At 44.6% G+C, this 15,188-nt stretch overlaps 1 protein-coding gene across 3 annotated transcripts; it reads left to right on the forward strand.

Moving 5' to 3' along the window:
• Positions 1-7,662: 7,662 nt before the first annotated feature.
• Positions 7,663-14,187, forward strand: il12rb1 (interleukin 12 receptor subunit beta 1). 3 transcript variants are annotated; one of them, XM_029632238.2, is made up of 16 exons: positions 7,663-7,957; positions 8,922-9,045; positions 9,447-9,619; positions 9,784-9,861; positions 10,062-10,114; positions 10,218-10,245; positions 10,422-10,544; positions 10,818-10,897; positions 11,030-11,255; positions 11,369-11,530; positions 11,687-11,785; positions 11,896-12,066; positions 12,178-12,336; positions 12,585-12,645; positions 12,804-12,879; positions 13,488-14,187. In XM_029632238.2, exons 1-16 carry the CDS (start codon positions 7,894-7,896, stop codon positions 13,806-13,808), a joined length of 1,998 nt encoding a protein of 665 aa, XP_029488098.2. In that variant the 5' UTR covers positions 7,663-7,893; the 3' UTR covers positions 13,809-14,187. The 3 variants fall into 3 exon arrangements, with proteins under 3 accessions (XP_029488098.2, XP_029488099.2, XP_029488100.1); XM_029632239.2 differs by having other exon boundaries at positions 10,221-10,245; XM_029632240.2 differs by having other exon boundaries at positions 7,870-7,957; positions 8,963-9,045.
• The last annotated feature ends 1,001 nt before the right edge of the window (positions 14,188-15,188 follow it).

Raw genomic sequence — 15,188 nt, forward strand, 5'->3', positions numbered from 1 at the left:
GCAGGGGGGAGGGTGGTATCTCTTCACTGCCGCCATCACCAAAGAAGAGTATGAAGAGGAGGGGGCGATTGGCCGACAGTGAGGGGGAAGGGATGGCCAAGAGAGTGATGGGGCGGGAGAAACCTCTGGGTTGCTGCTGGTTTCCCCAGGCCCTCAACTTCTGTTGGGTGGGGACACACATAACAAGACTCAGGACTGGGTACAAGAGGAGGTGGGGAGTTTTTTTGTTTGGGGACTCAGCCTCCCCAATTTTTTTTTTTCCAAACCAGCTGCAACACTGGGGGGGGGGAGGATTGTGGGGGTAGACCCAGGGTGCAGGGCACTCCGGAGCCAAACACTATTCCTGCATCCTGGGAGGGTGTGATGGAGGAAGAGGGGGATGTCGGGATTACGGATGGTGTTCTCACCGGTAGATATGGAGCAGGGAGCATCGGGTGAGTCTCCTGTTTTATGTTTTTTTCTGTCTGGGTTTAGAATTTGAGTGTATTACATGTATTTATTTTTCATGGAGTCTAATTTTACTTTTGTTAGTTTAAATGTAAGGGGTTTAAGGGATTTTGTTAAGAGGAGGGCGGTTTTTAGTTATTTGGAGGGTGTGGGGTTTGATTTTTGTTTTTTACAGGAGGTTCACCTGAGGGATGGAGGGGATGTTATTAGGTTTAAGAGGGAGTGGGACAAGGGGGAGTCGGTTTGGGGTGTTGGGGGTGCACTCATCGGGGGTAGGGATTTTGTGTGGGCACAGGGAGGTAAAAGTGGAGGATTCTTTCGTGGTAATGCAGGGAGGGTTATAGGGGTGGATGTCACGATAAGGGATTGTAAATTTAGATTAGTGGTGGTGTATGGGCCACAGGTGGTGGCAGACAGAAGGGAGATGGTGGACTGTCTGACGCCCCTGTGTGTCACAAATAGGAAATTAGTGATAGGGGGGATTTTAATACAGATTTAGGAAGAGGGGGATAGCAGTGCGGGCGCCATTGCCAGGCTAATGGCTTGCCATGGTCTGGTAGATGGTGGTCTGCACACTACTCCGAAAATGGACGGTCCTACATGGCGTAACTCCAGGGGGTTGAGCGGAGGCTCGACTATATTTTTGTACCCAGGTCTTTGGGTAAGTCGTCTGGGCGGCTGTTGCCTGTTTTCTTTTCGGATCACGACGGGGTGCTCCTGCAGGTGGGGTCGCCAGTCTGCCTCTTTGGTAGAGGGTACTGGAAGCTAGATCGGGATGTGCTGGAGGAGCAGGCTTTGTTGACGGGTTTTATGGTTTCTTTTGAGGCTTGAGGGCCTCCGGTCCATGTGCGAGGGGGTGTTAGAGTGGTGGGAATTAGTTAAGGTGAGGATTAGGGCTTTTATAATAGGGTATTGCAAGAGGAAAAAAGGGAGGAGAGGAGGGAGGTGGATCGTATCCAGAGGTTAATTGAACTCGAATACGAGGCAGGCAACCTCGGCGGGTCGTTTGACTGGGAGAGATCCGCAACCCTAAAGGCGCAGCTCAGGGAGTTGCAGGAGCGGAAGGCTCGAGCTTTCCTTGAGCGAGCGCATAGTGGCTTTCTAGAACATAATGAGACTTGTTCTGCTATGTTCTTTAAGTTGGTTAGGGCAAGACAGAGTAGGAAGGTAATGCATGGTGTTAGGGAAGAAAATGGTAGTATAGTTAGAGAACCAGAGGATATGGTCAGGGTGACAACTGATCATTTCCAAGGTTTATTTAAGGAAAGGGAAATAGATGTAGAGCAGGGAAATGTGTTTTTAGAACACTTGTCCAGGCGGTTGCCGGAGGACATTAGAGAAGTGATGGAGGCCCAGATCTCACTAGAAGAGGTTGAGAGCGCTCTTAGGAGGATGGGAAAAGGGAAGGTGCCTGGGATAGATGGGCTGCCGGCTGAGTTTTATCTCAAGTTTTGGGGTATACTTGGACCAGTGGTCCTCGAAGTCTTGAAGGCCATCCTTGAGACGGGGTCCCGGGGGATCAATGGCTGTTGGTGTGCTGTCACTTTTATATAAGAAGGGGAAGTAACAGACCTTGGCAACTGGCGGCCGTTGACCATGCTGTGTGTAGATTACAAGCTACTTGCAAAGGTTTTAGCAGACCGGTTGCGCACAGCCCTTCCCTACGTCGTTCATGAGGATCAGACGTGCGGGGTAGAGGGCCGCTCTATTCGATGGAACCTACAGTTAATCAGGGACTCCATCGCTTGGGTTGAAGATAGAGGTCTGCCTTTAATGGTAGCAGCGCTAGATCAGGCGAAAGCCTTCGATCGCGTGAATAGATCCTTTTATTCAGAGTGTTAGGTCGATTAGGATTTGGGGAGAAGTTTATAGGATGGATTCGTACATTATATGTCGGAGCGGGGTGCCGAGTTAGTGTAAATAGTCACTTGGGTGATGTTTTTGACCTCTCGTCTGGGGTCAGGCAGGGTGCCCACTCTCGGCTCTCCTCTTCGTTCTGTACATGGAGCCTCTGGGGGCTGCCATTAGGGCAGACACAGGGGTGGAAGGTTTGCTGATCCCTGGAAGTGGTGGGCTGCGTGTTAAGATGACGCAGTACGCCGACGACACTTCCTTGCTGTTGTGCAAGGACTCGTGCCTGACAAGGTCCCTTGCCATCTTTGGGGATTTCACCCGAGCCGGGAGCAGTTCTGAACCATGCAAAGTCTTCAGTCAAGTTTTTCGGAAGATGGCGCGGTAGAACGGATGTGCCTGGGGGGGTTATCTCTCTGTGAGGGGGCCCTGAGGATTCTCGGGGTCCATTTTGAGACCTCCGGCTCAGCGATGCTAAACTGGAACATGCGTATCGCAGTGGTACAGAGGAAGCTAGCAATGTGGAAAGCTAGGTATTTGTCTTTTATGGGCAAAGTCCTGGTCCTAAAGGTGGATGTGTTGCCGTCTCTTTTGTATTTGGCATACATCTACCCATTGCCGGCTTGTCTGAGGAGGCCTCTAGTGAGGCTTGTGTTTCAGTTTATGTGGAGTGGCAGGTGCGAGTGGGTCGCCAGGGCACGCATGATCTGTCCCATCGGGGAGGGAGGTAGGGGGGGTACCACATTTCCCCCTCAAGCTGGACTCAATTTTTGTTTCCTTCTTGTTAACGGAGCTTGCTCAGCCAGTGATACACCCGTCCGGTTACCTCCTACGGGTGTTTTTCTCGTATCAGGCGAGAAGCATAATGGTGTGGTCTAACACGGGTCCTCGGGCGGAACAGCTGCCGTGGCACTTTGGTCATGCGGCCAAGTGGCTGCGTGCGCACCCTGAGGTTGAAGTTGCCCGAGTAGGTTTAGATCACAGGCACCTGTACGAGGAGGTCAGAAGGGCAGGGAGTCCGGCGCCTGTAGTGGGCATCTCGGAAGTGGTCTGGGAGGGAGTGCAGGCGCGGGGTCTGGATAACAGGCTCAAGGACCTGAATTGGTTGAGCCTTCATAAGTGTTTGCCGGTACGTTCCATCTTGTACCGGTATAATTTGGTGCAATCCCCCACCTGTCTAAGATCCTCTTGTGGCAGGGAGGAGACTGTGCGCCATGTCTTTTGGGACTGTGCCTTTGCCGGAGTAGTATGGGCTAGGGCACGGGTGTTGTTAGGTTTGGTAAAGGGGGATTTTGTATTGACGTGGGCCAGGTTAGAGAGGGGTGTAGGGAGAGCGAGAGGGACGGATAGGGACAGGTTTCTGCTCTGGCTTCTCATGAGTCTCTTTAAACGGGGGCTGTGGGAAGCAAGGCAGAACATGGTGAAGACAGGGAAAGATTGGGGGGTGGAAGGGATAGTGAGGAGGGTGGAAGGAGATTTGAGAGGGAGGATGAAGAGGGAGGAGAGGAAGTGGGGGCAGCATGCTGCTCGGGAGAGGTGGAAGGGGGGTTTAGGGCTGGGTGTCATTTAGATTTGTAAGAGGATAGATTAGGGACGGGGAGATAGGGAGAGGTATTTTGTAGGGTAACGGGGAGGGAAGATGCTCCCCTGAGGTTTTGTTTGGGGTTATGTTTTAGTTTAATTCGTTTATTTAAAATACCATTATTTGTGTATGTATGTAAATTATGAGTTGTAAAGAATGAATGGTATTGAAGATAATAAACTATTTTTATAAAAAAAAAAAAAAAAAGATAGGCTGTTTAGGTTTTCACGTTACGTTTCTTGTTTAGTATTGTTCGTGTTTATTCATTTATTAAACATGTATCAAAATTACCACGCTGCATTTTGGTCCTCCTCTCCTTCATCGGAAGAAAACCGTAACAGAATCACCCACCACAACAGGACCAAGCGGCGTGGTGACAGGCAGCGGCAACAGGAGCAGCGAAATCCGGATTTCTGGACATGGGAGGAGATATTGGACGGAAAAGGACCCTGGGCACAGCCTGGAGATATCAAAAAGCGGAGAGGCGCAGGTATGAGGAGGCAGCACGGCGATGCGGATGGAAGCCCGAGAGTCAGCCCCAAAAATGTATTGGGGGGGGCTCACAGGGAGTATGGCTACGCCAGGTAGGAGACCTGCGCAAACTTCCTGTGCTTACCGCGGGGCTACAGAGACCGGGCAGGCACCGTGTTATGCTGTGGTGCGCACGGTGTCTCCAGTGCGGGTGCATAGCCCGGTGCGGTACGTACCAGCTCCTCGTATCGACCGGGCTAGAGTGGGCATCGAGCCAGGTAAGGTTGGGCAGGCTCGGTGCTCAAGAGCTCCAGTGCGCCTGCACTGTCCGGTCTATCCAGTACCACCTCCACGCACCAGCCCTCCGGTGGCAGCTCCCCGCACCAGGCTTCCTGTGCGTGTTCTCGGCCCAGTACCACCAGTGCCAGCACCACGCATCAGGCCTACAGTGCGCCTCGCCTGTCTAGCGCTGCCAGAGCCTTCCTCCTCTACAGCGCTGCCGGAGCCTCCCGCCTGTCCAGCGCAGTCAGAGCCTTCCTCCTCTACAGCGCTGCCGGAGTCTCACGCCTGTTCTGCGCTGCCGGAGTCTCCCGCTTGTTTAGCGCTGCCAGAGCCTTCCTCCTCTACTGCGCTGCCGGAGTCTCCCACCTGTTCAGCGCTGCCAGAGCTGCCAGTCTGCAAGGAGCTGCCAGTCTGCAAGGAGCTGCCAGTCTGCAAGGAGCAGCCAGAGCCGCCAGTCTGCATGGAGCAGCCAGAGCCGCCAGTCTGCATGGAGCAGCCAGAGCCGCCAGTCTGCATGGAGCAGCCAGATCCGCCAGTCAGCCAGGATCCGCCAGTCAGCCAGGATCTGCCAGAACCACCAGACAGAAAGGATCTGCCAGAGCCAACTACCTGCCTGAGCTTCCCCTCAGTCCCGAGCTTCCCCTCAGTCCCGAGCTACCCCTCAGTCCCGAGCTGCCCCTCAGTTCCGAGCTGCCCCTCAGTCCAGTGGGGCCCTTGGTGAGGGTTACTAGGCCAAAGTCGGCGGCGAGGGTCGCCAATCAAAGGACGCGATGCAAGTGGACTAAGACTTTGTTGGAGTGGGGTCTAAGTCCCGCGCCGGAGCCGCCACCGTGGACAGACGCCCACCCGGACCCTCCCCTATGGGTTTAGGTGCGCGGCCGGGAGTCCGCACCTTGGGGGGGGGGTTCTGTCACGCCCTGGTCTTAGTATTTTGTGTTTCTTTATTATTTTAGTTAGGCCAGGGTGTGACATGGGTTTATTATGTGGTGTGTTTTGTCTTGTTTTTTTTGTAGGTATTGGGATTGTGATATAGTAGGGTTATCTAGAATAGTCTATGGCTGTCTGGAGTGGTTCTCAATCAGAGGCAGGTGTTTATCGTTGTCTCTGATTGGGAACCATATTTAGGCAGCCATATTCTTTGAGTGTTTCGTGGGTGATTGTTCCTGTCTCTGTGTTTGTTCGCACCAGATAGGCTGTTTAGGTTTTCACGTTACGGTTCTTGTTTTGTGTTGTTCGTGTTTATTAGTTTATTAAACATGTATCAAAATTACCACGCTGCATTTTGGTCCTCCTCTCCTTCATCGGATGAAAACCGTAACAATTTGGGTGAGATCTAAACCAAAAATCAGTAATTTAAATAAATTCATTAGGCCCAAAACTATAGATTTCATATGACTGGGAACTGATATTTGCATCTGTTGGTCACAGATACCTTAAAAAAAGGTAAAGGCCTGTATCTGAATATCAGTCAGTTTCTTGTGTGACCACTTGCCTCATGCAGCGCGACACATCTCCTTCACATAGAGTTGATCAGGCTGCTGATTGTGGCTGTGCGAAGTTGCTGGATATTGGCAGAAAATGGAACATGCTGTCGTACACGTTGATCCAGAGTATCCCAAACATGCTCAATGGGTAACATGGCTGGTGAGTATGCAGGCCATGGAAGGACTGGGACATTTTCAGCTTCCAGGAATTGTGTACAGATCCTTGCGCCATGGGGCAGTGCATTATGGTGCTGAAACATGAGGTGATGGCGGTGGATGAATGGCACGACAATGGGCCTCAGGATCTCATCACGGTATCTCTGTGCATTCAAATTGCCATCGATAAAATGCAATTGTGTTTGTTGTCCATAGCTTATGCCTGCCCATACCATAAACCCACCGCCACCATGGGACACTGTTCACAACGTTGGTATCAGCAAACTGCTCACTCACACGATGCCATACATGTGGTCTGCGGTTGTGAGGCTGGTTTTGGTAGAGAAATTAATTCCCATTATTCTCTGGCAACAGCTCTGGTGGACATTCCTACAGTCAGCATGCCAATTGCATGCTCCCGCAAAACTTGAGGGATAAAACTGCACATTTTAGAGTGGCCTTTTGTCCCCAGCAGAAGGTGCACCTGTGTAATGATCCTGCTGTTTAATCAGCTTCTTGATATGCCACACCTGTCAGGTGGATGGATTATCTTGGCCAAAGAGAAATGCTCCTTAACAGGAATGTTAACAAATTTGTTTCCAAAATTTGAGAGAAAGAAGCTTTTTGTGCGTATGGAACATTTCTGGGATCTTTTATTTCAGCTCATGAAACATGGGACCAACACTTTACATGTTCCATTTTTATTTTTGTTCAGTGGACATTGTTGAATTTCCAATGTGTTATCTATATACTTTCAACAAACATTTGACTGTCTCTTTGAGTGGTTGAATATACTGTAGGTTGTAATGTCATTGATCAACGTCTCAACCAAACATTACCCAGTTATCCACGTTGAAATGACGTGGTGTGCGCAGTGGAATTTGCACATAGAAATCGAACGGAATGCACCTTTAATGTGGAATAGGTACAAAGAGAGGTATAAAGTGACTAAGCAATGTTAAAGAAATGTAGTCATTTCATAGAAAATGGAAATCCAATTTGAGGATGTAAGAGATGAGAAATTGCTCAGAATTGCCCACGCCTTCAGCTGATTGCCTGAAATGTCCTACCAAAGTGTCTTCATTCAGATTGGTCGAGCAAACCGTTGCAAAAGCCAGTTTTCTAAACCTCAGTGATGAGTGATGCTTTTAATATGAAAGAGTCCATCAAAGCCTAAGCTGCATGGCAGGGGTTAGCTTGAGAGTGATGTGAAAATATATTATGCTTCTGAACGTAGGAAAGGTAAAGTAGGTCATTTTGTGTCACTGCAGAAGATTGCAGTGGCCAACATCCTCTCTGAAACATTAAGTAAAGGTTTCTTTTTAACCTGCCAACAGTCATCACGCTTCCCTCCCCAACATTGTGGTTTGTGGTGTAGAGACATGTTCTGCCCTTTTATCTGAGAAAGAACAAGAGCATGCAGACATTTTTCGCCCCCAACAGTTTAATTTACGAGAAGCGTAACTGAAACAGGTTTGAGGAGCTGTCGACGGCTGCATGGAACTGTGTTAACAGTCTAGCAAACCCAAGTCTCTTTGGTCAAACGCAGGCTGATCAACCCTGGATTGTCACCTGTTTGGAGACTTTACACACTAACTCCGTCAAGGGGTTGTCGAGGTGATGGAGACAAAGGAACACTGGTTCTTGCAAGGATTTCTGCTTCTTGCTATGGTAATAGCTCAAGGTATGAATCTTTTTCTCTACTCAGTTAGTCTCAGGGGCTTTCAAGTGGCTCTTGGCCCAGCGTCAAGTTTGTTCAGCTTATCTCCGTAGTGATACAATTATCATACTACCAAAACCATAAAAGACAAATAAGAAGCATTTACTGTGATTGAAGTTTGACATGAGGCTGAAGATTATGGTTAGCTTATCAGGGCAGCATGGTTTTCACAAACAAGAGTTTGTGACAGGGCTGCTACTGTAAATGAACTGTGCAGAAACACAGATGAAAGATATGCGTATTATTTATTGCACACTGATAGTTACAATTAGTAGTATTTCAATCCAACTTCTGTAATACCCATTTGTAATTTGGGGATAATTTTGCAAAGTAACATCTAATATAATAATTTATAGAATATATTCTATTCATAATATCTATTAAATTAACTTGACCCTCTCTGGTGAAAGCAAATAAGTTGTACGTGGGGTCTGAAATGATTATACTCCAAAATGACACAATACATTATTTACCATTCATTTCTATTGGGCACAAAATAATCTGAAACACAACCGAAACAAACTGTACATGCAGCCAACCAGTTTGTAGAGTCACAAGCTTGATTTAATCATTGCGTGCTAGGAATATGGGACCAAATACTCAACTTTTGACTACTTTATTATAAAAATCTATTAGGGGTGTCAATTGTTTTGTTTTTTAACAATAATTACTTGTTAAACAAAATGTATTTCTCTGAACAATTGTATTAGTATGAAATAATACAATTTCCCAAATGTTTTACATACAAAAATATACCTCAGTATTTTAATAATTTATTTTACACAGACATAATTGCTCATCTTTAACAAAGGTGTCAATAATTTCAGACCCCATGTATACATAGTAATGAACAGGACAGCAACTCACTGAAATTTGTAAAAAAAAATAAAAAATAAACATTTAAACACTTTATATTTCCTTTATAAAGGGGCAACTATTAAATATCCTTCTAGTCCTCTGTGCTACAAGAAAACTGAAAGTGACACCATCTATACATGTGAATGGGAGACATCTGAATCTATGAAGAATGCAACTTATGAGCTTTTTTACAGGTAAGTGAACTAGCTATGCATACTTGGGAACTTTCCATAAGTTACACAGACAGAGAAGTTGTATTATGACACCGGAAAACCGGCAGGTGCTGGGTGTGTAGTGGCTAAACAATGCATGAGGAAATGAAGAACTCCTCATTTAAGAGCTACCTGTATACACATTGTAACAATTTTATTATAGCAGACAAAAATAAAATAGTGTTGTGACATGTGAGCGTGTGCATGTTACGGTCACCGGCAGATAAAGCAAGACGGAGGGTTTGACAGTAGGAAGACAGTATTGCCTTGTGCTTGAGAATGAACTATCAACCTTAGTAGATCCCCAGGTAATAAAACATTGATCATACAAATATCTGTTCAGTGTGCGAACCAAATGTTGCTCTCATCCTTAATGTTTTCAGCCGCTCCAATTCCGCTGCAAGTAGAACATCTTTGGGCAGTAGTAGGAAGAGCTATATCTGTGTGCAAGACAACACAGTGCTCAACAAAGTGTTGGTGGATATATGGGTGGTCGCTTACATGGGCAACGAGAGCTGCCAGTCACTTAATACAACTGTTACACTTTCTGAAAGAGGTAAATCATTATTAATTTTTTTGAACTGTTATTCGGTGTAAAATGCAGGCTAAGAATCCACTAAGTACTTTACACAACTGACCACGGTACGATTAGAATCCCAAGATTCCTATTGTAATCTTTGTTTTTTTTTGTGTGTAACGTGATTTGCTTTCTCCCTACAGTTAAGTATGAAGCTCCCCAACGTATGTCTATGGCAAGATCCTCGAGCAATCTTACCCTCAGCTGGGATAACAAGAAAGGTAGTTAAGGTGCTCAGGGCCTTGCACAGTCTTTTGGGAGGGCAGGTGCTCAACAGTTTTCTTCCAAGATTCAAGAGGTTATGAGAGATTAGCTCGTTTTATGTGTTACAAGTAACGAGACTTACGTTGATTTTTTGGGGGGGGGTTGTAAACACAACCAATCTGAAAAAGCAATTTCTCATATGTGCACGTGCCTGAAGATGCTGTCATAGAGGTGAAGTTCAGAAGACTAGAGGAAACCTCAGAGAAATGGGTGAGACCTCTTCTTTTCCTTGCAACAATGCTCTCATTCATTCTTTTCTGATGAGTTTAGTATTTTTGCCTCAATTAATTTGACCTGGTCTCTGTTGGTCTAGAAGACATTTAAGAAAGAAGTCAAACAAGGTGAGCTCCTTTCAGTTTCATTTGAAGATCTTTTGAAATATAAGCAGCCACATTATTGTAATGTTTATTTCATTATTTTACTGCAGTGTGGGTCTCAATAAAATGGAGTATTTGAAAAGTGCAAAGCTATCACTACTAGAGTGAGACTTGCAGTAAACCTGTGTTTGTCTGTACAGCCATGGTCACTCTGGAGAATCTCCAGAACGAATCTGTGTACCAACTACAGGTCAGACAAATGTCCAAGCATGTCAAACATCCCCTGTGGAGCGACTGGACTCCAATCCTGGACGTTCCCACTGGTGAGCAATGGATATTTAAATAGTCTGTGCGACAGCCTACAGTGAAACTCACCAGGGTTGATGGCAATTCTATTCAAAATCAGTCAATTCTGTTCACATGATGATTGGAAACAGTGGCAAGTTTTTAAATTCATGAATTGAATTTCAATCTTCTGTATTGTCAGAATGTTTTATTTGACTCTATGTCCCGAGATGAAGACATGTTCCTGGCTTTGCCCTTCTAGAATTGCAGAGGATGTACCATTTCTGGTTGTAACTGTCATTTTGCTGCAGAAATCCCAAATCCCCCAGAAGTTAAATGGACAGTAGACGATTTTAACAATGGTACTCGACTACTCAAGCTGACTTGGGGTGTAAGTTACGAAGTGCTACAAAACATTGAAAATTAAGTAACATTCTAGACTCTGCTGGTTACAATTATGCTCAAATTGTGTTTCAAAGAGTTGCATCACTTACATCCATTTGTGTACCCCTGTGTCTTCCAGACACCACCTTATCCAGTCTCTATGCAGGTGAATTACAACCTCTCTCTCCATATTTGGCCATGCCTACTAAAGCGAAAGAACTTCACCATTGTCACTACCACTGAGTTCAGTGTTTACGTGACTTACTCTGCTGTCAGTGGTGACATTATTGCCTTTAATAAAGTGGGAAAGTCATCCCCAACACATATCCTTGTCCCAGCAAAACATATTTCATTTCCCTGCAAGTGTAAGTATATATGTGTGTGTGTTTTTGTGTGTGTCTGCGCTTATGCTTCATTTACCTCTACACAATGATGTTAATTCCTGAAATCAAAATGTTGTTATTTAATTTCCAATTAGCTTGGCCTAATGACAGACTCATCCCCATCAAGTATGCACATGGCTTTATGAAATCCTGCCTGGAGTGGTACAAGTCAACAGATGGAGAAACGCGACCAGAAAAAGTGAATAGATCAAAACTAAATGGAACCGTGAAGAAAAAACTAAAACTTGTCAGAAAAAGTAAGGGGGAATTTCACCCAAAAACATTTTGGGGGGGGGGGAGAATAGGAAATGTCTCTATTCGTTTTACTGTGCTTTATCAAGTGTGAAAAATCAAGATATACAGGTGGTATGTCTCGCAAACTGAGATAATAAACACGTCTGGTTTTGTTCCAGAGATGGACGACTATGTACGTTACTATTACCTCGTTCACAAACAAACTGATGGAAAGCCACAATCAACAGAGACGTGTCTCATGTATAAAAAGGAGGGTGGTAAGCTAAGCTCATATAAAAAAAATCTGACTGTCACAGCAATGCTTGTAATGCAGTTCTTTCCTACATAATAATGTATACATCATCTAACACGGATGTCATGTTTTCAGCACCCAGTAAGGCACCTGATCATTTCACTGCTCCTATTCTTCATGTTACAACCAATTCTGCAATGCTGCATTGGAAACCTATTCCTGTGCCAGACCAGCGAGGTTTCCTTACACACTATGAAATCTGCTACACAAGGAGAAGCCAAAACAATGAGTCACAAATTGAATCTGGTAAAGTCCTCCTCCAAACTTAATGAGTCGATGCCCTGTGATAAACGTGTAATTTATGTAATTGTGTAATTAATGTATATAGATGAATATCACATTTTTGTCTCTTATCAGAGTGTCTCAAGAGCTTTGCATCAAAAACAGAGTATCTTGTTCAAAACCTGACACCTGGGTCCATCTACAACATCCATCTCGCTGGAGCAACAGCTGCAGGTTCAGGACCAACGACAACTATCGAAATCACGACAAAGCCCCTACCCCAGTCCGTTATTGGTAGGAATTAGGAATGTATTATTTTTATGGCACAGACTAGACCAGAGAATCAGCAAAAATGTTAAACAATTTTGAAATTATGAGAGTCCACATTCATGGTATAATTGACTTTATCACTTGTGATTTTCAATTTTCAAATGAGTGATATGTGGATGTTGCCTGCATTGTTTCCCCCTACAGACTCAAGATGCTTATCGAACTCAACAACATAAAATAAAATGATTATCTCCTTTATCTTTTCCAATAAGGTTGGATCATAGCTGGCATAATTGCAATATTAATAACAGTATGCTTGTTCATCATCAAGAGGTAAGCTGAAAATATATACTTTTTAATAACATCCGATCTTCAGGATTAGCAAGAAAGCCTAGTCTTTCAGGGATGAATATTGTTCATTTTTCAATGACTTCAAAAACATTTCACACATCATTCTAAACAGCATCTATAACTTTTGTTCTAATTCTAAGACATAAAAAAAAAATCTTCCCACCAATACCACGTCCTGTGGTCGTAGAGTCGGTGAATTATCGAGCGAGGAATCAGGTAAAATCCTTTTAACAATTGACATATTTAGGATTGTGTTCAGACTTTACTGTGCAGAACTCTGCATTTTCCCTAAATGTCCTGCTTTGTAAGTCAGAATGCACGCAGCACATGATTGAACTGAAACAAAATTGAAAGTAGACATCATGTGACATGCTTTGATCTTTTACACTAAATCACAAATGATAAAAGTACCATAGTCATGATTGAGCCCTGTCAGGCTGCCATCATAAAAGGTAGGGTTAGTTATGGTGTCTACAGAGGTGCTCAGGTCTATATGAATACACTGGTGGGAGGAAAGCACCTGCTGAGCAAGGAAAGCACAAACATGGTGAGAAGAATCTTCCCTTGGCACTCAGTAGCCACAAACCTTCCATACATTCCACAAACAATAATGCACGCCAAACTTATTAAATAGCTGGTTTATCAACTCAACTATTTACAAAACATGTGAAACTGATGCGTTATAGGTGCAAAGCAAAAATATCTGGTGCACGACTTTATGTGTGTGCTTAACTTGAACATTTGTCCAAGTCATGTGTTGATGCTGACATCATTGAGACATTGGCATGATTTGATCCTGAATGGGTATCCCTTTGTCTCAACAGAGTATGCATGAGAAGGAGGAGGTGCATGAGCTGCAGCTATATGACAACTGCAGCCAAGACCCCAACCCCGAGGAAGCCACTGTCCTGGAGGTGTCTGAGACATACGAGTGTGAAGACACGGACGAGAAGTGCCTGGGAGACTCCAGCACCCCAGTCAGTGACCCGCGGAGCCCTGATTACAAGGCCCAGGTGCTACGTCTAGAAACCCCTGATTCAAGCCAAGGAGAGATTGACTGTTTGGTCACCATGTTGATGTACAAGAACGGTCTGGTCTTTGATATGAAAGCATACTCCACCGAGGATGTCGGGATCCCACTTTAGACATCACTGCTGTAGCACTCGCTCGAAGCCTGTAATTATAATATATGACCCCCTTATTATGATGTATTGTCACTTTCTATTGGTCCTGACTAAATAACAGCCATCTTGAGTCAGTTGAGAGAATTGACATATTATAAGCCTTATAATAATACATTATAAAGGCTTATTCTTGTTTCTAACAAGTTATAAAGCGTATCTGCATCCTTTAAGTAAAGTGTTAGGCAACACTGCGAGAGAGTGGTGACAGTGGCCTGGCTGGGCCATTTGGCACTTTGTCTGTTCAAATATTCAGGCTAGTTCATGAACAGATAATTATTATATTATTGTGGACATTAAAATATGTTTAAACACTGTAGATATAAATAATACTGAAAAAGTTTGCATTGATGTATTTCTTTCAAATATTTAATTAAACTTATTTTCTTGACAATAAGCAAAAACATGGGCAAAAAACTTAATTTACATTCATTTCCACAAACATTAGTGGCATCACACTTGCCCAGACCCACATGTTCCCACATAAACAAAGAGGTGTAATGGGTTGGCACTCAAAAAGATGTTGCAGAAAGCTTACAGTACTTCATTATTCAATGTTTTTATTTTCACTGCATCAGACGTTTCGGCTTTAGTGCCTTCTAATGCTCTGCCCCATGTGACTTCAAATTGTGTTATGTTGTTTCTGTCTGTAGACAGATTTTTTCCCCCATATTTAAATAATAAAGCATTTGATTCTTCCATTCTCTTAAAGATGGAGTATCATTTGACTGGGGACGGTGGGATATGACCCCCCACATTCTAAAATTGCATTTTTGCCTTCCCCCCCAGTTTTACCTGTCACCGTGCTGATAATAGGCAGACCAAGGCGCAGCGTGTGTTCGGAGTTCCACATCTTTTATTTAAGTGAAACTTTCAAACAAAACCAATAAACAAGCAACAAAATGTGACTTATGTGGTGCAACCAGCACAAACATAAACAATATCCCACAACCCAGGTGGGAACAATGGAGGATCCCCAATTAGAGACAACGATCATCAGCTGCCTCTAATTGGGAACTATACCAAGTACCAACACCCCCCTAGTCACGCCCTGACCTACAACACCATAGAGAACCAAGGGCTCTCTATGGTCAGGGCGTGACATTATCATTGCACTGTGATAGAAAAAAAGGGTCATCGGTGTGCTTTATGACCATGCGGTCATGTGGTCGGGTAGGCTGTTTGGCTAACATTAGCTAGCTAGCTCACTAACTGTAGGTATTATTTTTGCCTCACTCACACGAGACCTGAATTAAATGATGAAACTAACGGCCAAACGTTTCTTGACAGCGCAATGTGAGTATTTATTAGAGTCAGTATAGCAATGTAACGTTATTGATTATG

Source organism: Oncorhynchus nerka, linkage group LG24, assembly GCF_034236695.1.
Source record: "Oncorhynchus nerka isolate Pitt River linkage group LG24, Oner_Uvic_2.0, whole genome shotgun sequence".
NCBI lineage: Eukaryota > Metazoa > Chordata > Actinopteri > Salmoniformes > Salmonidae > Oncorhynchus > Oncorhynchus nerka.

Coding starts and splice junctions, on each gene's coding strand:
- il12rb1 (XM_029632238.2), top strand. CDS start 7,894: ATGGAGACAAAGGAACACTGGTTCTTGCAAGGATTTCTGCTTCTTGCT. Junction 9,620..9,783: donor TGTTACACTTTCTGAAAGAG/GTAAATCATTAT, acceptor TTCTCCCTACAG/TTAAGTATGAAGCTCCCCAA. Junction 12,337..12,584: donor CCTACCCCAGTCCGTTATTG/GTAGGAATTAGG, acceptor TTTTCCAATAAG/GTTGGATCATAGCTGGCATA.